At 42.4% G+C, this 23,505-nt stretch overlaps 1 protein-coding gene across 1 annotated transcript; it reads left to right on the top strand.

Moving 5' to 3' along the window:
• Positions 1-15,446: 15,446 nt before the first annotated feature.
• Positions 15,447-23,113, top strand: LOC134298220 (uncharacterized). Its single transcript, XM_062977676.1, has 2 exons — positions 15,447-20,367; positions 20,662-23,113. Exons 1-2 carry the CDS (start codon positions 17,080-17,082, stop codon positions 22,420-22,422), a joined length of 5,049 nt encoding a protein of 1,682 aa, XP_062833746.1. The 5' UTR covers positions 15,447-17,079; the 3' UTR covers positions 22,423-23,113.
• Positions 23,114-23,505: the final 392 nt, after the last annotated feature.

The following is a 23,505-nucleotide window of genomic DNA, read 5'->3' as shown; positions in this document are numbered from 1 at the left end:
GAGGTACCCCTGCATCACACTGAAAGCAGTAAAATATTATTTTCCTTCCTCCCTCTTGCTAATTATTTTCCAGTAACAGAAATAGAGTAATAAGCTCTGGCTTTTGCCAAATAAGTGAAAGTACAAGGCATGATCTGTATGAAACTAAAAGACTCAGGAGCACCTGCATCTAATATTACTCAATGGTCCATCAAAATCGATAGACCTTTCCTTAGAACCATTATATTCATTAAAATTGCTTCACTGAGCCTTCCTGCCTTAAAAAAGCACCTGTCTCCAGTATCCCACTATGATCTCCTACTAGAGCAAGAACATCCCAATTGTGATCAGAGTCAAATGTATAAAAAAGGGATGAAAAAGATGTTTCAGGACAATAACTCTTGTAACTGATTTTAATGTTTTTGTATATTTATTATGTGTATATTTATATAACGGCGCTCCATGCAGTCATGCCGGCCACATGACCTTGGAGATGTCTATGGACAATGCCGGCTCTTCGGCCTAGAAATGGAGATGAGCACCAACCCCCAGAGTCGGTCACGACTGGACTTAATGTCAGGGGAAACCTTTACCTTACCTTATATCTATTATTATTTTATATCCCGGCATGGAGTGCTTGCTGTATATACGTTGTGCTCTGTCCTGAGTCCCTTTTGGGGTGAGAAGGGCAGAATATAAATGTTTAAATGAATAAATAAATAAATAACTCTCTGTATTGAAAGGAATATAGAAGTGAACTATGCTTTACATGTTTGGAAAGGAAATGTCCAAATCAATGGACGTCTTTTGTCCCACATTTTCTTTGGCACTGTTCTGTGTCCTCAGGTGTACTCAATGCTGAAGACGATGCTCCTATACCTTTCCTACACTGAATTTGGATCCAGCTCCATTTTATAAAGAGACAATGAAAATCATGCTTGTCTAGCTCTAAGCCAGATCTTGGAAAATGTGTTGTTGTTTATTTGTTCAGTCGCTTCCGACTCTTTGTGACCTCACGGACCAACCCACACCAGAGCTCTCTGACAGCCTTAGCTTCTTCAAGGTCAAGCCAGTCACTTCAAGGATACCATCCATCCATCTTGCCCTTGGTAAACCCCTCTTCCTTTTTCCTTCCATTTTCTCCAGTATCATTATCTTCTCCAAGCTTTCCTGTCTTCTCATTATGTGGCCAAAGTGCTTCATCTTTGCCTCTACTTTCCTTCCCTCCAGTGAGCAGCCGGGCATTATTTCCTGGAGTATGGACTGGTTGGATCTTCTTGCAGTCCAAGGCACATGGAAAACATCCCCCTCACTTAAAGGCCAGCTTCCATAAGTGATCTGTCACACGCTGGGCCTGTAACTATAGTCTTTGTATAGGATGCATACTTTATGCCCAGCGGGAAGCCAGGGTGCCTCAAAAGAGAGGTTGTTGGGGATTTCCCTGAAAAGGATGGCCCTTTGAGTCCTTAACGAAATAACAAAGTCTTTATTGATGAACAAATAATGAATCTTCAAGGAGTCAAATAACAGTTCAAGGTTTCCTTAATAAACTGTTGGCCCTTTCAGTCTTGTCCTCAGGGGACAGGCAATTGGCTTTGGATAACTGTGAAAACCCTCTTATAACCTCTCCCAGGCTGTCTAATATCTGGGCTTAGCTGATGTGGGACCCACTACCGACTCTGGGTATCGAGTGGACCTACCAGCCAAGGCTTGCAGATTGTTTCAGCTGGGGTTCCGTGGATCTGTGAGGCTGTTCTCTCTTTGAGTCTTTAGAAACTTAGGGCTGTTTCCCTCAGGAGCTGTGATGCTGAGAGGCTGTAAGCTCTCAGCTAGAGCTTTTGGGACCTTTTCCTCTGGAATTCCTGTTTCTGATTTCTTGGATGTTCTGTATCCCCGGATGTTATTGAGATATGAAGCTTTTCTACGGGACGAGCTGGTCAACGTCCTATAGCATAGCTTCCTAAGTGAGACTGACTTTAAAAATGGCTCCTTCCCTCCCAGAGCCCTGAACAAGGGGCGGAACCAAACTTAATGATGATTGACAGGCGGCCTGTCCTATGATTGCAAACATTTGCAGCAAGAAAGTAAAGTTGAAGGTTCTGGTGGTACAGCCATACCAGCACAATAAGCAGCATCAAACACATTTTCTATATAAACTGACCTTGCTGCGCACACTGCTGTCATATGTAGGATGTAACTTTTGGTCAGAAATTCCTATCTGATTTTGACTTACTTGCTGAAGTTATTTCAACTTGCACATATGAAAACAGTGCCTAAGGTTCCAAGTCAAGTAACTTAAGAATAATGCTGTTTGTCACAGACACAAAATTGTGTCTGAATGGTTTTGGGCCTGCTTAAAACCAGATGCCATTCTTCATCTATTTGGTTTTTCATCTCCGAAGAGATTACTCAGCCAAAGCATTTCAGGTTTCCACAACAGATACCTATTTTCTCTAACTTTAAAACACTGGGTCTTTTAAAAAAGCTGCTGCACTTAACCATAAAGCCCTTGCCCAAAAGAAAACCACAGTAAAATAAGGACAAATTTCAGAAACATTAATGCAGAACCTGATGCTTTAAGTACCCATTCAATTACTAAAAGGATGCTGGTTATATAAACAAAACATGTTTTGTTTATGTTTTGTTTATTCCTAGAGCTATCATTACTGCCATAGGAGTTTTTAAATATATATATATATATATATATATATACTAGCTGTGCCCGGCCATGCGTTGCTGTGGCAAAGTGGTGGTGGTATTGGTTCAAAATTGTTGTGTAATTTTTATTTGACGTTATTTGTATTTTTTAATTAATTTTATTGTAAGTCATCTTTTTATTTATTATATTTTATTATTTTCTTGTATTATTTTTAGTTATTTTCTGTTATCATAGTATTTTATTCTATTCATTTTTTAGTATTTTTAATTATTTTTAGTGTTTTTTATTATTTTTATTGGGTTGCTAGGAGACCAAGTTGGAGGAGCTTAGCCTTCTAACTGGCAATTGGATAAAAGCAATTATTCCTCTCTCTCTAATTAGGACTTTATTTTTCTTTTCTTTTTGTTGTATCAACCTAGAGCCGTGGATGATGAGTTGTGGGGGCCTGTAGTTTTGTTGTTTTGTGGGTCGCCATGATGCCATCACTCTTTTATATATATAGATATTCTGCTAGTAAAATAATTACATTTGTCCTAACAATTATTGTTCAGATTTCACTCATCCGCAGCCTGCCTCTACTGTGCTCTCCTCCTCCTGACCCACATGCATCGTTGAGAAGAAACCTAACTTTCGAAAAAGTGTCACTCACAGAATTAGTGCTGTTTGACACCGCTTTAAATGACATAGCACAATGCTATGGAATCATGAGCTGTAATTTTACAAAGTGCTTATACTTCTCTGCCAAATAGTACTGGTGCCTCACCAAACTACAAATCCCAGGATTCCATGGCATTGAGCCATAAAAATTAAAGTGGTGTCAAACTGCGTAAAATTTAAACACATCCCAAGTCATCATAGCTAAATTGGGCATCACCAAGAGGAGACAGAGTTGGTACATTCGTTGGCCATCATGAAAAAAACGGACCTCGATGTTGAAGCCTGAGTGCAGAAATACATCCCAACTTCAAACCTACATCTTTTGAAAAACTGTAATCCCATCCAGCAAAGGCTGAATTCCTATTCATTATCTGCCTTTCAAAAGACCAGGAGTGCCTTACCTGGATTAAGATTCATCTTCATCTAGGCCAGGACTTCTTAAACCTTTCCAATCACAATCCCTTTCAGACTGAGAAATGTTTACATGACCCCAGGCATATAGCCATATTAAATATGTATAAAATCAAACATTTACTGATAATAAATCAGCATTTGCAAGGCTTGCTAAACATGCTGATTTTCGGTTGTTGTATGTTTTCCGTACTGTATGGCCATGTTCCAGAAGTATTCTCTCCTGAAATTTCGCCCACATCCATGGCAAGCATCCTCAGAGGCATACCTCACAACCTCTGAGGATGCCTGCCATAGATGTGGGCAAAACGTCAGAACACACAGTTTAAGAAGAAGTTATCTCGTCCATTACCATGTTGGACACTGAATCAGCTTCCTGAGAATTTGAAGGAGAATAGTTGGACAGCTTTAGCAATCTGGTGGCACAGAACCCAAGCTCCAGACAGCCTCACCAGTTGTTTCATATAGATGATGAATAGCAAAGAGCAGTGGTTCTCAACCTGTGGGTCCACAGATGTTTTTGGCCCACAACTCCCAGAAATCCCAACCAGTTTTCCAGCAGTTAGGATTTCTGGGAGTTGAAGGCCAAAAACATCTGGGGACCCAAGGTTGAGAACCATTGGCATAAAGGATAAAACGAAGTCCTGGGGCTCCACAGTCCACCACAAAACAATGTCTCTCATTCCCATCCCAACAAGATGGCCCATAAAGATACTATGGTTAATGATACTGACACTCACCTAGAGGCCCAAGAGAACCAACAGGATGCACATATCCTGTCCAGTTCTTAACTAATACCATTCCTCGAGCCAACCAAAATTGACTCTACCTCATAACCAGGCCTGAAACCACATGGAAATTGATCCAATTAATCATTTTTATCCAGGAACTCCTGGGAGGCCATTATATATCCTAAAATAATGATCAAACATGGAACATTGAACACTTCCATCAGCATTAGCTAGTAGCCAGCATTAACTGATGATGGGGATATCTCCATACGCCGCATTACTTGCTCAAAGGTATTCCAAGGAGAGAGTGCAAAGCATTCTGTGTCCTAATAATTTGATAAGAATGTGTGGGATTTATTTCTTGGTTATCCCAGCTGAGGACACAAAATGACAAATTGATTTATGTGCCAAGCAGATGTATACAAATGGGATATTTATTGGAAAGCAAATATTACATACTGATGTCCCTAATAGACTAGTAACATAGCAGGGGAGTAACAAAAGATTTCACAGTCTATTGTAAAAGCATCTGGACATGAAACTTGGCATGAACCACTTATCTAAAAATGCTGGATTTCTTTTGCAACTGGCACATCAACATGGATTTTCTTTAAATCCATATACATTATTTTAAACAGAGAATAATTCCTACATTTTAAAACTGTCTCTTAGAAGCAATTTGGAATCAAGTTACTGACCAAAGAACATTATTTGCGATACGAAAATTATTTGAAAAACAAAATACAATTTATTCTACACTCAGCTACTTCAGTGTAGTCATTAAACTGAGTATGGTATTTCTCAACAATTCCACAATTTTCTTCTGCTCTGTTTCATAGCAGTCTCCTGTTCTTTGACTCCAACAACATTGCACATAGTTGCTAATAAAAGGAAATCATTGTGGAATTTCAATTCTTGAAGAGATATGCAATGTTGGACTGCCACTCCCATTAGTCCTAACTGAAATAGCCAATAGTAAGAAATACCAAGAAAGATATTTAAAAAAAAACATTTAGAGTGCCACTAGTTGATTACACAAATCTGTATTAGATTCTTATAGTTAGGTGTGTTTATCCCATACTTCATAGTAGCTCAGGAATAAAATGATAATAAAAGCAACATTTTAGAATATTTAATATGAAAGATGGAATAATACTACTCAGATGTTCAATGGAAAGTTTACACCTAGCTATACTTCATGTCTTAGTGTTTCAAGATAAACAAATCCAGAATACAGGGGTATAATCAACATTACTTGGGCCTTTAACACTTTCTAGAGATCTGTCACCTATTTATCACAGCCATGCATGCCAGAGCTGTTACAAAATCCCCCAAAGCTCATTTAAACTATTCCACTCTGGCCATTAGCCAATCATTTGGAAGACGGCGGGATAAGATTAGGGAATACAAACCTAGGAATGGCATTCCACATTTTATGCCACTACTAAGGGTCCTTTCAGACAGACCTATAACCAAAAACTTGTAACAGATTGACCTGAGGTATCTAAATGACCCCCCCCCCCCCAGGAAAAGCCCAGGGTTTGAGGGAGATGTGAGGCTTCAATTGCAGGAGGAATTGGGATAAAATATCCCTGTTCCTTCCAGGATTTAGGCATGCCTGGAAGGCCCCTAAGAAGGGCTTCTCTTTCAAACCAAATGATACATTTCACAGAAAGAAGGTACCGAGGATCCTCTGAGGAATATCTAAATGAATGGGAGGGCTCTCTATATATTTATAAGTCAACCTCATGTATAAGTAGAAGACAGGTTTTGGGCCAAAATTATAGATTTTAATATGGCCTTTGGATAAATTGAGGATCATTTTGCAGAGATGGGAAACACCAACACCAAATCAGGAGGCCAGTCACCCCTTGCTGCCACTGCGATTTCTCCAATTAGGCATTTAAAAAAAGGCCAAAAGTGGTGACATGGTAGAAACAGTAGAAAGAGTCATTGCTTCTTTTACGTTCTCTCAGTATGAGCTAAGCACTTGCCTTTTATCAGCCTACCCAGAGAAAGGAAGGGTTCCTTTTTTTTAAATCAGAGCAGAGGTACAGTATCACATTGACCCATGGACAATTTGACTGGGTTTTGGGGGGTTGATTTTCTTTCCTAAAACTTATAGACTTATACATGACTATATACAAAATGTTTCCAAACACAGGGTTGCCCCAAATCTGGTCCAATTCTTTGCAGAATTTAGTTTATTTGACATCTCCGGGCTTCTATAGAGAGGCAACAAAAGATCTAGCTCAAGGGACTCCTGGAACACAAGATAAACATCAGTATTTAGGTCTGGCTAAGGCCCCTTCTATAGAGCCTCCGGTGGCTCAGTGTGTTAAAGCACTGAGCTGCTGAACTTGCAGACCGAAAGGTCCCAGGTTCAAATCTGGGGAGCGGAGTGAGCGGCTGCTGTTAGCCCCAGCTTCTGCCAACCTAGCAGTTCGAAAACATGCAAATGTGAGTAGATCAATAGGTACCGCTCCGGCGGGAAGGTAATGGCATTCTATGCAGTCTGCCGGCCACATGACCTTGGAGGTGTCTATGGACAACGCTGGCTCTTCAGCTTAGAAATGGAGATGAGCACCAACCCCCAGAGTCGGACAAGACTGGACTTAATGTCAAGGGAAACCTTTACCTTTACCTAAGGCTCCTTCTACACTGCCATATAAAATCCAGATTATCTGCTTTGAAATTGATTATATAGCAGTGTAGACTCATATCATCGAATTCAAAGCAGATAATGTGGATTATCTGATTTGACAATCTGGATTATATGGCAGTGTAGAAGGGGCCTAAGTGTATCTTACACCATTGGTTCCTAGTCCTCTGTGTAAGAACCCTGGGTGCTGCTCAAGATGAAAATCATGTTACCTGAATATCAAATAACAATTTAAGATGCATGTCTCGTTCTCACAGAAGAATACACTATCAAAAGTCCAGGCAGAATTCCCACATTCTGAGGTCATCTGGATTTGATTTCAAACTCTTCATCTTCATATAGGTCCCTTCCACACAGCCATATCACCCAGAACAGCAAGGCAAATAATCCACAATATTTGTTACACCTCTAGGCAGCGAGAGCACCGAAAACCAACACAAAGACCAATAACAATATAATATCTTTATTGAAGCAAATAAAGTTCCAAAAGAAAATAAGCAGAAAAGTCAAATAAGCAATTGACCTTTCAGGAAAGATCAAAATTAGTCCAATAGGTGAAAGTCTTATGTCCAGTATTAAAGTCCAAAGTCCAGAAACCGAAACACACTCAAACTCGGCTTGAGTATTGAGTGAAGAAAAGAGCAAAGTGGCAAGAAGAGTTCTCCGGAATAAATGTCCAAAAACAAGATTTCAGGGCAAGGCAGGAACTAGATGTGCAGGAGCTGAAATGCAGTCCAAACTTGGGCAAGGAGGTAGACCGGCACCCGGTCTACTCAAGTGTAAGCGCACTTTCAGGCCGCTTGGATTCCAAAGGCTAGAGACGATGATGCTTCTCAGTCTGAAGTAAAGTTGACACCGCACAGAAAAATTCCCAGCGTAATACTTTTATTGAAGTTCATAAGCTCCCCCAAACCAGGTGCCTGACTCCCTAAAACTTCTCAGGAGAACTGAGCTTGTCATAGTTACCACACCAGGTGTCGAACTCCCAAATTCTTCCCAAGAGAACTGGGCTTAGCCATAGTCACCACGCTCCGCTAATCTGGCACTTCTCCTCAAACTTTGTCTCTGCGATCTTTCTGTTTTCAAAAACGCCTTACGATCAAACACCAAACCTTCAGGAGAATCTGGGAGAGCCGGCTCTGTTTCAAGGGCATCCTTAATTGGCTCTGGCTCGGAGATGTCAACAGAAGGCATCTGGAAAGGAGTTGAATCTTGCTGATGTGGGAGAAAACCAAAGTCTTCTTTGTCCTGGACAGTAATGGCCACAGGGTCAGGGGCCAAAGGTGCCCTAGGCATCACAATATCTGCTTTGAACTGGATTATCTGAGTCCATACTGCCATATATTCCAGTCCAATGTGGATTTTATACAGCTGTATGGAAGGGGCCTCAGTCTATCACTGGCTTCAGGTACCTGTTTAAAAAGACCACTGCCCTCTTAGAGATTGATACAAGGACTAGAAAAGGTGAGTATCATCAGCATGTCAAAACATCACCATTAATTTCATGATCATGTAACAGTCTCGTAGTACTAGCTTCTGAAATGTGTGAAGCAGAAGCATTTCAAAAGCTAAGAACATTAGTCCCAACCAATCCAGCAGTTTTTTATATCTGATAGTATCTAACAGTTCTATTGTACCACTATACAAGCAATGTGATTTTGCAGAACCAGATTGTATAATGCAGCATTCAGAAGAAAATCAGCTGGCTGTATCCACACTCTACAAGTCATGCAACAAAAAGGCAGGCAGGCACTTTCCTAACGTTTTTGATAATATAACCCAATCTTGATGTATCCAATGCATATGAGAAATTAATGTGAATCTCTAGTACCAAAGCCCAACATCTGTTTAACAAGCTGCCATGGCTCAACCACATTTAGTCATTTCTACTTTTGTCCCATGTGACACTATCACCCACGCAGCAAATCTATTTTTATTTATTTATTTATTTATTTTTAGGGAACTGTTTTTAGTGACCAAAATCCATTCTGGCAGTTTTCTGGCAGACGAGAGTTTGGCTGATACATTCAGGAAATTAAGGGCTTTCCAGATGATGCATCCTCCTCTGCTGCCCTTCAGTCTTTTTCCTTCCACACTTCTTACTGTCTGGTTCCATATATTCATCGACAAATATATCCTTTTGAAAAAGACATGGCATATATAAGTGGGTTGCAATGCAGAAATTTTAAATATGAATATCCTCTTGAGGAATCAACATTCTGAAAAAAGCAGCTGACCACGAAGTTTGACCTATTCTCTTGGTGAAATTTCTGTTGTTGTTGCACTGTGTTATCCGTAGGGTGTCAAAGTCTTCTCTTGACATAAAAATTATTTTTGGCCAGTGTTAAGATATAGAGACAATATAGTATATTTGAGACCTAATTCATATACATTAATCCTACAGAAGACGCTGAGCTCACTTTTACACAACTGGTGAATGTTCTGTCTCATAAACGTTCAGAAGTGATTTAGATGCTGCAATAAAGCCTGAAAGGATTTTTCCCCCTGTCTTTACAGTGGGGGTCATATAATATATAGAAGAAAATTATAAGTCATTTCATAGCTACAAATATGTCCAAGTAATTTATTATATCTATAAGTCGCATTTTTATTATTTTATTTTTCTCAATATAGTAAATTCACATGTAAAATAAATAATGGGCGCAATCAAAAAGTCAACAGCTCTGAGCTTTTTAAAAAAATAAAACAAACACTTTCCTGAATAAAAAGTGTTCTGCATACAGAATAACATTCCTGATCATTATGGTGTCTTGTTTGATGTGGTTTGGAAAAGGAACACCAGCACATTGGGACATGGTTTGAAGTCAGGTTGTATACTTCAACTCTAAGTTGTCTCACTAAACGTAGAACCTTTTAAGATGTGGTTAAGAGGTATCTCTACATATTCAATATCTCATGGGCTTTCCTACCATGTTAAAAAGTGTTAATAGTATCAGAGGCACACAAAGTTTGGGGCTGGTTGAAATATACTCCAACGTTCGGCAGCCAGACTAATAACGGGGGCGAGTTACAGGGAGAGATCTACTCCCCTGTTTAAGGAGCTCCACTGGCTGCCGTTCATCTTCCGGTCCCAATTCAAGGTGCAGACCATCATTTATAAAGCCCTAAACGGTTTGGGACCCGCCTACCTTCGTGACCGTATCTCCTATCATAAACCTGCCCGACCTCTCCGATCATCGGGGGAGGCCCTCCTGTCGCCACTACCTATATCTCAGGCTCGCCTTGTAGGAACAAGGGAGAGGGCCTTCTCTGCGGTGGCCCCTCGCTTGTGGAACTCGCTGCCCATTGAAATCAGGCAAGCCCCCACCCTTTTAGCCTTCAGGAAAGATTTAAAAACATGGCTCTTCCAGTGTGCTTTCGGAGAGTAAATGTTCTATGCTACTCCCCCCCGATATTTATCCTCTAGACTGGTTCACTATCTGATGTCCCGTCCCTCGAGGTTTTATTCTGATCCCTTTCTCACCCAGAGTTTTAATTTTTAATCTAGTTTTTAAATGTAGTATTCATGCGGCCCGCTCGTGTTATATTGCTGTTTTGATCTTATGTTGTACTGTTTATTTTATGTAATGTATTATTTAATTGTATTATGTTATGGTTTATTGTATTGTCTTGGGCATGGCCCCATGTAAGCCGCCCCGAGTCCCCGTTGGGGAGATGGTGGCGGGGTATAAATAAAGTTTTATTATTATATTATTATTATATACTTAGATAATGGTGCACCTTACCCAGTCTACTTTTACAACTTCTCCATTTTAATCCATGTTTATATTAGTTTTTGTCATTTGTTTTTATTGGGTAATGTTTACATTTTTATAATTGTGCCATGTCTCTTGTCTATTGTTGTGTTTTATATTGCTATTGTTTTTATTCGGGGTTGGCCCCATGTAAGCCGCCTTGAGTCCCCTTTGGGGAGATAGAGGCAGGGTATAAAAATAAAGTAGTAGTTGTTGTTGTTGTTAATAAAGATAATAATAATAATAATAATAATAATAATAATAATAATAATAATAATAATAATAATGGTGTGGTATTAAATAATCAATGCCCCTGACAAAGGTTTCTCTTTTACATTGGTTTAGAGGCAAAGGCAGGCATGAAGACATGAACAGTCTATCAATATGTGCCAATACAGGGTTAAAAAAATTAAATATAGAATGAATGGGTTAGAGCCAGACTTGATCCTGGTCATAAAAATCAGTGGGAATTAAGAGAGCTGTGATTAAATTGCCACCATTGGTTTCAATATGCTCAATTATTGGGGATATATTTATGGGCAGAAAAACATAGGATTAATTTATAAATTTGGGTCCAAGCCATTGTGTTAAACTAGTAAATGCTGGCTTGGCCTAAGAGCCCAGTTTCACAGGGTAGCTTATGACTATCCTGGATATCAACTTTCCTGACAAAACCACCATATTTGTTAGCTTCTCCTCTGGCTCTTCCTAAAAAGAAGTAAAAGGTAAAGGTTTCCCCTGACATTAAGTCCAGTCATGTCTGACTCTGGGGGTTGGTGCTCATCTCCATTTCTAGGCCGAAGAGCCAGCGTTGTCCGTAGACACCTCCAAGATCATGTGGCCGGCATGACTGCATGGAGCGCCGTTACCTTCCCGTCGGAGCGGTACCTATTGATCTACTCACATTTGCATGTTTTCGAACTGCTAGGTTGGCAGGAGCTGGGGCTAACAGCGGGCGTTCAAGCTGCTCCTGGGGTTTGAACCTGGGACCTTTCAGTCTCCAGCTCAGTGCTTTAATGCACTTCGCCACCAGGGTTCCTTAAGGAAATCTTGCTAAAATTCCCAGCTATTTCACAGTCATTTCAGAATCTTATTCCAAGCACAACAGCTCAGATCTTAGTCTGAGTCTATATTGGCAGATTAGCCCTGTGTAAATCTGTCCTGGAGCAGCCCCAGATTCAGACAATCTGGGAGCACATTAACCATCAACTCTTCTGTGTTGCTACCATATTGGCCTAACACACCATGGAGCTGTATTGAGTACCTGATCATCTTGGTAGTCTCAGGTGATTTGAGGGTGGGATATCCATGTGAGTAAGAATAAGGAGGAAATTAATCTCCACTGCTTGCTGGTCACACAGGTGTCTTGGTTTGACATAAGCAGAGATGATCATGCTGATCAGGTGCTGAACAGTGTCTGTTCAGAGGAATCAGGTCAAATTCATAGAATCATAGAATCATAGAATACTAGAGTTGGAAGAGACCTCATGGGCCATCCAGTCCAACCCCCCACTAAGAAGCAGGAAATCGCATTCAAAGCACCCCCGACAGATGGCCATCCAGCCTCTGCTTAAAAGCCTCCAAAGAAGAAGCCTCCACCACAGTCCGGGGGAGAGATTTCCACTGCCGAACAGCCCTCACAGTGAGGAAGATCTTCCTGATGTTCAGGTGGAATCTCCTTTCCTGTAGTTTGAAGCCATTGTTCCGTGTCCTAGTCTGCAGGGCAGCAGAAAACAAGTTTGCTCCTTCCTCCTTATGATTTCCCCTCACATATTTGTACATGGCTATCATGTCTCCTCTCAGCCTTCTCTTCTGCAAGCGAAACATGCCCAGCTCTTTAAGCCGCTCCTCATAGGGCTTGTATCCAATTCAGATCTCCCTAAGGGACCTGGATACACAAGCAAACTAGGGTATCCCCCAACTTTTCTTAATATGGAGCTGAAACACCTAGAATGCTCACCAGAAACTGCTGTGCATCATAAAGACTTCTAGTGGTTCATTTGTGGTGAGTGCTGTTTTGTTTTGTTTTGTTTTGTTTTGGTGTAGACCAGTGGTTCTCAAACGGTGCTTCGCAGAGCCCTTAGGACTCCATTGGAACTCTGATCCCGTCCCCTGCTCTCCCCACCTAGGAACCACATGGCCTTTGGAGACCCGCTGTCACCAACGTGGCCTATGGGACCTCGCCACTGCCCCTGGCATGCTATGAGGCCTTTCTGCTGCTGTGGTTTCCCCCTATGAAGCCTTTCCGTCGCCTCTGTTGGTGAGACTTGTGGGGCCTTTGACAGGGGTAACTAGAGCAAACATATTGCTAATGAGATTCTGGTAATTATTTATTTATTAGCGACATTTATATCCCTCCCTTCTCACCCCGAAGGGGACTCAGGGTGGCTTACAAGTTATATAGTAAAGGTAAAGGTTTCCCCTGACGTTAAGCCCAGTCATGTCTGAATCTGAGGGTTGGTGCTCATCTCCATTTCTAAGCCGAAGAGCCAGCGTTGTCCGTAGACACCTCCAAGGTCATGTGGCCGGCATGACTGCATGTAGCGCAGTTACATACATATGATATATTATATTATTACTATAGCACAATATAAGCACTATAAGGTAAAGGTAAAGGTTTCCCCTGACATTAAGTCCAGTCATGTCTGACTCTAAGGATTTGTGCTCATCTCCATTTCTAAGGCAAAGAGCCGGCGTTGTCCGTAGACACCTCCAGGTCATGTGGCCGGCATGACTGCATGGAGCCCCGTTATCTTCCCGCCGGAGCGGTACCTATTGATCTACTCACATTGGCATGTTTTCAAACTGCTAGGTTGGCAGAAGCTGGAGCTAACAGCGGGTGCTCACTCCGCTCCCAGGATTTGAACCTGGGACCTTTCGGTCTGCAAGTTCAGCAGCTCAGTGCTTTAACACAATTCACCACCAGGGTTCCTATAAGCACTATATAAGCATTATATATTATTATATTGTACTATACGACTATATTGCAATATTATTAGTAATATTACATGTTATATAAATATACAATTATAATAGTGTATTATTATTATATTGTATTACATTATAATATTATTATCAATATTATATGTATATACAATATATAATAATATTAGTACAGTATAATATGAGTATTATATATTATTATATTGTTAAATTGATACAGGAGACATGGTGGAAAGATGTTTTCCTGGCCCCGCCTTCTTCATTACTGGGCTCTTTTAAAGTTCCTCATTCCAGATAACTCATCCATGAAAACCCTCACTGTCCTATCTATGTGCTGATTTGGTATAAACGATGGCATCTCATTGCTGGGGTTTCCACAGCATATACTGCCCAAGTCACCTATGTCACTTTAACTAAATGCAGGGCTAGGTTGGCATACTTGAGTAAATCCTTTTTTGCAATACTGGTAAATGTTCCCAAGCCTAGTGGTTTCATTCCTTATAAAGAACCTGCTATATGTGCATGAGACAAAGACAGGCCTGTTTACTGATGGAATAAAGTCTGTCATTAAACGAGACCTTAGAAACATTACGTTTTGGGCTATAACTGCCAAAATCCACGAGTCAACTTGACTAGTGATTATACTCCTTGTGGGTTGCTTGGAGCAATAATCCAAAATTAATTTTTCCAAGCTCTGTTCTACATGATAGCCAAAACAAAAAACATTAAAACTTCATTGGTTTCCCTGTGTGCTTTCAATCTTTCATGGTCATGTTATTATGGACAGCCTACGGTGATCTTATATATTTTTTGCGAAATTTGTTTAGATAGGGTTTGCCATTGGTTTCCTTTGAGGATGAGAGAGTGTGGCTTTTCAAAGACTATTCAGTGGGTTTCCATGACTGGGTGGTGAATCAAAACCTGATTTCCTAAAGTCTAACCACTGTATCACACTGGACCTCTTGTTTTTCCTATATTTGTGTGAATACATTTACTTTTAAATACTGTATATACTCGAGCATATAAGCCTAGCTTTTCAGCCCCCTTTTTAGGACTAAAAAAGCCCCCCTCGGCTTATACTCGGGTGAGGATCCTGGTTGACTTATATTTGGGTCAGCTTATACTCAAGAATATATGGTACATTTATTATTTTTCTCTATTATTATTCATATTACAGTAGAGTCTCACTTATCCAAGACTCGCTTATCCAAGCCTCTGGATAATCCAAGCCATTTTTGTAGTCAATGTTTTCAATATATCATGATATTTTGGTGCTAAAGTCGTAAATACAGTAATTACAACATAACATTACTGTGTATTGAACTACCTTTTCTGTCAAATTTGTTGTATAACATGATGTTTTGGGGCTTAATTTGTAAAATCATAACCTAATTTGATGTTGAATAGGCTTTTCCTTAATCCCTCCTTATTATCCAAGATATTCGCTTATCCAAGCTTCTGCTGGCCCGTTTAGCTTGGAGAAGTGAGACTCTACTGTATTACATTTATTATTTTACTCTAGTATTATTACATTTATTATTGTACTCTATTATTGTTGCTACTATTACATTTATTTTAATCTATTTTATTATTATTATTATTATTATTATTATTATTATTATTATTATTATTATTATTATTATTAATACATGTTCCGTCCCCCAGGACGATGGTTTGCCTTACCTATTGGTCGTTTGTTTGTTTTCCCTCCTTTGCATTTTGTTTCAGCCTCTGGCTGCAAAAGCCTAGGAAAAGTGGCTTGGAGTCTGCAAGAGCTGGCTGCAGTTTTCTTTGCAATGATTGGTCAAAGAGTACAACATCTTAGGACCGCCCTTTTTACCAGGGTCTAGTCTCCATTTTAGAGTTTCATTCTGGCTATAGTCTTCCAACGTGCTGGAGCTGTGCAAGGCTAACTGGGACAAATCATCCTCAAAACCAGGCCAATCTAAGCCTATCCAAATTAGATAAGTATTGAATTATACTGATCTGGAATAGGAAATCTAGTTAGAGGAGCAGGGTTATTCCATCGCTTCTAGAACTAATCTTTGCTGTAAAGATAGGGAAGGAAAGAGTTTCTCCTTCTAATATAGACAGTGTGATTAGGGTATAGTGGTTTTATAATCACCTTTGCCTTCTGGAACCAGGGATAATTCTGCAACTAAAACCTATGGAAATTTGTTTCATTTTCTGCAACTTTAAGATCTGTGCCAGGTTTACAACCTTGTATGAATAAACATCCCTTTTTGAAGTTCTCCAGACTCAGTCGTTCAATATTTTAGGACAGCTTATAGGGATTTGCAGTTCGCCCGGATAAAGGACGGCACGTTTCAGCTTTATAGTTTTTTTTTATTGTCTGGCGGACGGCACAGTTTTGAGGATGATCAGCGGTTTTTCCGCTTGAGCTAGCTTGCACGGCTTATAGTTTTTTATAGTTTAGGAAGTTTAGTTTAGGCCGCGGCTTTTCCGCCTGAGCTCAGTCTGCATACCTAAAGACTCTACCAGCGTCTGAGGCAGTGGAGCCCGCTCTCAGACCTGAAGGAGTCAAATAGTGGGGCTCTATTTCCTTGCTATTTGGCTCGCGTGTGCGCACGTGGCCCAGTGGCTTTCTGGGTTTGCACAGGCTGTGCAGTTCCCAGCAACGTCCAGGGCTCCCTCGGCGGTAGACCTCGAGCCGCGGAGCACCAGCGACAGTTCTTTGGCTGGCTCTGAGGCGTGAAGCCCACCAGAACCAGGCTAGAACCTGGACAGGCCTGGCAACGCTGCTGCGAGTTCGGCCGGAGCACTCGGCCGGCTTCGACCTACCTCATCGTCCTGCGGTGGTGACCTGCCTCATCGTCCTGCGGTGGTGACCTGCCTCATCGCCTGGCGGTGGTGACCTGCCTCATCGTCCTGCGGTGGTGACCTGCCTCATCGTCCTGCGGTGGTGACCTGCCTCATCGTCCTGCGGTGGTGACCTGCTTCATCGTCCTGCGGTGGTGACCTCCCTTCACAGCGGGGAGGAGGCGTCTTTTCTCTCCTCCTTTCCAAAGCCAGCCTCGGTGCTCCTTCGGCGGCAGGCCTCGAGCCGCAGAGCACGAGGTGCTTGAAAATTTGGCGAAGTCGCCATTTTGGCAGTTTACGTCACTCGGGCAAGGGAGGTATCAAGTGGCAAGTTGCTGTCAGTTGGCATTTTGCAGCTTGCCCACTAAAATCTGGCGCCAAAGGTCACAATCTTTGTAAATTTACTTGCTGGTATGTTGTATTTGCTTTTGTTGTAAATTTACTTGCTATTAAGAATACATAATGTCTATGCAATTTCAAGATGATACAGATGGTATACCTCCTTCTGAGGCTGAAAGTAGGAATGAAAGGCCCCAAAGGATAAAGCACCCTTCAGCCAAGATGCTAGCCCATCTAATAGGTGAAAAGGAGCTCCTCCATGTGAGGTTAGGTTCGGCATGGGAGCGAATTGTAACATTGATGGACAGAATTGAGAGCTTGGGTATTACAAGGGTGCCATCCATATTACAGACCGACCTTGAAGAGACCTTCGGTCTCTGGAGGGGTTTGGTGTCTAAGATAGTCCAGGTCCTCGAGCGCATTAACGCCAAGGATTCAGAGTTAGAAATAGTGAGTGTCTTAGCTGACACTAATGAGAAAGAAAATAAGGTGAGGGCAATTCTAGATGCCTTGGAATTTAGTTCTCCATCTGTTAATCTAAGGTCTGAGCCAAAAGGAAATCAGTCTTCCTTATGCAGCCATGAGACCAATCTTTTAAAATCACCTGCTGTGGCACTTAGTCTTAAGTCCAACCGCTCTAGCCAGGTATCTAAGCTAAGGGAGTGTGCATCATCTAAACATAGCCACTCTAGCAAGTCTTCTGCTGCTGGGAGTGCCATCTCTTCCCTAGCTGCCTTGCACATTAAGGAGACTGCACGTCTAGAGCTAAAGAGCAAGGTAGCGGGGGCGGAGGCTGATGCTAAGGCAGCTGATCTCACCCTTCCCTTTAAAGAAGAAGAGCAACGACTGCAAATAGAACAGGCCCGTAGACAAAGCGAAATGCAAATAGAACAGGCCCGTAGACAAAGCGAAATGCAAATGGAACAGGCCCAAAGGCAAGGTGAAATAGAAATGCTTAGAATAAGGATGGATGCTACTGCCAAAAAGGTAAGGGCTGAGACTTTGGCCAAGGCCCTAATTGAGCCACTCACAGAAGAAAATGTAAGTCAGTTGCCGAAGCAGGACCCTTCTTCCAAGGTGCTTGTGCATCTTAATAGCTTAAACAGCCAGTTTTCGGATGAGGAACAGGAAGACTTCTCTCCTTACCCAGAGCAGGGCCCCAAAGTCACTTTTGAGTTTCCTGCAGAGCAGAGCGTCATAGCGGGGAGCTCACCCTTGCCCGAGCTACCTGTGCCTCCTGCTAAATCCCTAGGTCAGTCAATCAGGGCCTCAAGGCCAAGTGCTAGTTGGCCCTTACAGACAGCTGCACAGGGAGCCACCGATTCGTCAGTGGTCGATGTCATCCCTCCAAGAGGCCAAAGGTTGACGCAAGGTGCACGGTGGGAGTCCACTCCACAACAGCAAACTCCTCAATTGTTCCCTTCGACGCCAGAGTCCCAGCTTGTCTCCATCATCAGAAGCCCCAGAAGAGATCTTAAGGACAAGGGTGTCGAAAAGTTTTCGGACAAGCCTGAGGAATTTCTTCTCTGGAAGGCCACCTTCCAGAGAGCAATCAGAGACTTAAAGTTATTGCCTGAGGAAGAACTGACTCTTCTGGCTGCATGGTTGGGCCCAGCCTCATCCTCACAAGTTAAGAAGATCTACGCAGCCCACGTAGCCGATCCCGACAAAGCCCTGGAAAAGGCCTGGGCCAGGTTGCAGCAGAGGTATGGGGCCAGCACAGAGATTGAAGCATCTCTTATGGACAAGCTCCAAAGGTTCCCAGCTTTGAAACTCAAAGACTTCAAACTCTTGTGGGACCTCAGCGATCTCCTTACGGAATTAGAGTCGGCCAAGGAGAATCCAGAACTGCCCGGTTTGAAGTGCCTCGATCAGCACCTGTCCCAGAGGCAGATCTTGACCAAGCTGCCCTTCACTTTGCAAGAACGCTGGGGACAGGAGGTCTTCAACTACAAGGAGGCCCACTCCCAGGCATACCCTCCATTTTCTCATTTGGTCCAGTTCATCACCAGGGCGGCCAGAGAAAGGAATGATCCGCAGACGGGCCTCCCCACCTTATACCAAGGGACCCAGCCAGAGAAGGCACCTAAAGTGGAGAAAAAACCATCCAGAGAGGCCAAAAGACCGGTTAGTGTTAAGGCTGTTGAAACTCAGCACAGGGCCAACGAATCCAAGTCAGAGGTGAAGGAGGTGCTCTGCCCCATTCACCAAAAGCCTCACAGTTTGGCCAACTGCCGGGAATTTGGCAAGAAGCCTTATAAAGAAAGACAACAGATTGTACAGAAGCTGGGCATATGTTTTAGGTGCTGTGGAGCAACTCCTCACTTTGCATCCAACTGCAAAGAGGACATCAAATGCGCAAGGTGTAACAGCCTTAAGCATTGCACCGCGATGCACAACTCTGACGCTGCCTCCCGCGCCAAAGGGGACACGTCTTCCAAAGAAGGGTCATCTACTGAAGCCACCAACATGCAGACCGCGTCACGGATGCAGGAGGATGCTCCATCGGTCGCCTGTACTGAACTATGCTCTGACGTGCACCAGTTCAGAGTCTGCCATCCCATCTGCCTAGCAGATGTATATCCAGCCAGAAGACCTTGGCTTAAAAAGAGACTTTACGTGGCTTTGGATTCACAAAGCGACGCCTCCCTGGCGACTCCAGAGTTTTTCCAACTGTTTGACATAAAAACCCAGACGGTCGACTACACCATGTCCACCTGTGTAGGGAAGAAGAAGTTGCAGGGTCGCATAGCATCCGGCTTTGTTGTCTCCTCTTGTGACCAGAAGAGACTGTTCGAGTTACCAGACCTCATTGAGTGTTCCTCTATTCCCCGGAACAAAAGGCAGATTGTCACCAGAGAAGTCGTGGAAGCCCATCCTCACTTGCGAAAGCTGAAGAACGCCTTACCTGCTTTCCGTCCAGATGTGGACATTGCCCTTCTGCTTGGTGCGGACTGTCCAAACTTGTTCTATGTGAACGACCAAGTTAAGGGACCTCCAGGGGCGCCCATTGCTCAGCTGCTACCACTAGGCTGGACAGTTACAGGCCCAGTGTGCATAAATAGGATGCACCCTCCATCGTCGGTGGGCACTCGTCAAGCGCACGTGCTTCAAGGCAGTCGCCCCACACTAATGCATAGCTGTTTGAGTCATATCTCGGTCTATTGTCAGGGGATAACACCAGAGTATTCTTCCATCTTTGAAGTCTCCGAAAGGGATGAAATTACAGCGCTTTCCAAAGATGAACAGAGGTTTTTAGAGATCATGAACTCTCAAGTTTCCCGGAGTCCCGAGGGAAATTGGATAGCCCCTCTGCCTTTTAAAGCAGAAAAACCCACTTTGCCAAACAACAGGCATGTGGCAGAAAATAGACTCTGGTCACTGAAGAAGAAGATGCAGAAAGACCCCAAGGTAAAGGAGCAAATCGTTGGCTTTATGGAAGACATGTTCCAAAGTAACTACGCCGAGGTCTCTGATCAAAGTGAGGTCAATGAAGAAAACTGGTTCCTGCCTTTCCATAAAGTCACGCATCCCCAAAAGCCTAACAAGGTCCGAATTGTATTCGATGCCAGTGCCGCATGCCAAGGCATTTCTCTTAATAACGTTTTGCTAAAGGGACCAGATCTTTTAAACAATTATGTTTATTTTCACACAGACAGTACAATTGTGCTTGGTTACATTAACAACATGACCAAGAAATTTAAGGTGTATGTGGCTAATAGAATCAACAACATTCTATCCAGTTCTACGCCTAGCCAGTGGCACCATGTCGCCACCAGCGACAACCCAGCTGACATCGCTTCCAGAGGAGCTTCAACTCAACGAGTGTTAAGTTCAAGTTGGCTGACAGGCCCCAGATGCTTGACCAAAGTCAATTTTCCATCAGCCTTTTCTCCCACCGATAATACAGAATTGCCCGAGTCCGTTCCAGAGGTGAAAGTTTGCAAGATGACCACAGAAATCAAGATGGGCCAAAGATCTTGCCTGGAACCACACCGTTTTGAATGTTTTTCGGAGTGGCACAGTCTTCTTAGAGCAGTTGCTAGGCTTATACATCGTTTAGCTTGCAAAGATAGTGAGCCTTTACAGGTCCAGGATATGATAAAGGCTAAGAGCGTCATATTCAAGTCAGTACAGAGATCTGCTTTCAAGCAGGAAATAGCTAGGCTAGAGCAAGGGCTCAACATCCCTAATCAAAGTCTTCTAAATGAGTTAAACCCATTTCTAGACAAGGAGGGTATTTTGAGAGTTGGAGGAAGGTTAGCCAAAGCTAAACTCAAGGCGTGCATAAAAAACCCCATCATCATACCCCCTAATAGTCACACTGCATTGCTGCTCGTTCGGCATCACCATGAAAGGATCCATCATCAGGGTAGAACTCTAACTGAGGCAGCCCTTAGAAATGAAGGTCTGTGGGTAGTTAATGCCAAAAGGTTGGTCAACAGTTGTATTTTCAAATGTGTTAAATGCAGGCGCCTTAGGCGAAACTGTCAAAGTCAGTTGATGGCAGAACTACCTCAGGATAGGACTTTGACAGACCCACCCTTTTCCCATGTGGGAATCGATGTGTTTGGTCCTTGGGAGGTTGTCACTAGGAAAACCAGGGGTGGTGTTGTAAATAACAAGAGGTGGGCAGTTTTGTTTACTTGTTTAGTAATACGAGCTGTCCATATAGAAGTCATAGAAGGGATGGACACTTCATCATTTTTAAACGCATTAAAAAGGTTCATAGCCCTCAGAAGGCCAATTAAGTCAATTCGGTCGGACTGTGGCACCAATTTTGTAGGTGCGACCAAAGAACTCAATTGTGTGTCTAGGTTTGGGAGAGACCCAAAGGTTCAGAACTTTACGAATACTGAACAAATTATGTGGACTTTCAATGTTCCTCACGCCTCCCACATGGATGGTGTTTGGGAGAGGATGATTGGTATTAGTCGCAAAATCCTTAATGCCATGCTTTTGAGTCATAGGTCATTGACGCATGATGTTTTGGTGACACTTATGGCGGAAGTTACCGCAATTATCAACAACCGGCCGCTGGTTCCCCTTACCAGTGACCCTGAGAACTTACAACCACTGACTCCTGCACTTATTTTGACACAAAAGGTGCCAGGATGGAAGGACATCATGTTGCCAGTTCCGGACGGAACTCACCGTGCCCTGTGGAAACAGGTGCAGTCCTTGGCCAACCACTTTTGGAAAAGGTGGAAAGCTGAGTACTTAAGCCAGCTTCAAGCTAGAAGAATCTGGCAAAGCCCACAGGACAACATTGAGGTTAACAACGTTGTGTTGTTAAAGGACAAAGACTTGCCCCGCCATGCATGGCCCATGGGCATTGTATTAAAGACCTTTCCTTGCCCGGATGGTAAGGTCAGGAAAGTTCAATTAAAGACTTGCAACAGAGACAAAGTGTCCATTTTGGACAGACCAATTAGTGACCTCGTGTTGCTTATTGGAGATGTTTAAAGTTCTAGTGTTTGTATTGTCATATGTGCAAAGGTGTTTGTATGTTTTTGAGTGGTAAATTCCCACATCCTGGGAATTTAAGCGGGGAGTGTTCCGTCCCCCAGGACGATGGTTTGCCTTACCTATTGGTCGTTTGTTTGTTTTCCCTCCTTTGCATTTTGTTTCAGCCTCTGGCTGCAAAAGCCTAGGAAAAGTGGCTTGGAGTCTGCAAGAGCTGGCTGCAGTTTTCTTTGCAATGATTGGTCAAAGAGTACAACATCTTAGGACCGCCCTTTTTACCAGGGTCTAGTCTCCATTTTAGAGTTTCATTCTGGCTATAGTCTTCCAACGTGCTGGAGCTGTGCAAGGCTAACTGGGACAAATCATCCTCAAAACCAGGCCAATCTAAGCCTATCCAAATTAGATAAGTATTGAATTATACTGATCTGGAATAGGAAATCTAGTTAGAGGAGCAGGGTTATTCCATCGCTTCTAGAACTAATCTTTGCTGTAAAGATAGGGAAGGAAAGAGTTTCTCCTTCTAATATAGACAGCGTGATTAGGGTATAGTGGTTTTATAATCACCTTTGCCTTCTGGAACCAGGGATAATTCTGCAACTAAAACCTATGGAAATTTGTTTCATTTTCTGCAACTTTAAGATCTGTGCCAGGTTTACAACCTTGTATGAATAAACATCCCTTTTTGAAGTTCTCCAGACTCAGTCGTTCAATATTTTAGGACAGCTTATAGGGATTTGCAGTTCGCCCGGATAAAGGACGGCACGTTTCAGCTTTATAGTTTTTTTTTATTGTCTGGCGGACGGCACAATACATTTATTATTTCACTCTGGTCTTATTATTATTATTACATTTATTATTCTACTGTATTTATTATTACATGTATTATTTTCCTGTATTTATTATTGTTATTACATGTATTATTTTACTCTATTATTATTAAAAGGATACATAAGCACATTTACATTGAAGATGAGAATAATAATTTAATCAGAGTTAGACAGTCTTGTCTTAAATTAGAGCTTAAATATTCAAAAACATTTGACCTACTGATGCCTCAATTAATGTAATTTTTGGTATCTATTT

Source organism: Anolis carolinensis, chromosome 4 (assembly GCF_035594765.1).
Source record: "Anolis carolinensis isolate JA03-04 chromosome 4, rAnoCar3.1.pri, whole genome shotgun sequence".
Classification (NCBI taxonomy): domain Eukaryota; kingdom Metazoa; phylum Chordata; class Lepidosauria; order Squamata; family Dactyloidae; genus Anolis; species Anolis carolinensis.
This window is presented reverse-complemented; position numbering and strand designations above follow the sequence as displayed.

Coding starts and splice junctions, on each gene's coding strand:
- LOC134298220 (XM_062977676.1), top strand. CDS start 17,080: ATGTCTATGCAATTTCAAGATGATACAGATGGTATACCTCCTTCTGAG. Junction 20,368..20,661: donor AGATGCAGAAAGACCCCAAG/GTAAAGGAGCAA, acceptor AAGAAATTTAAG/GTGTATGTGGCTAATAGAAT.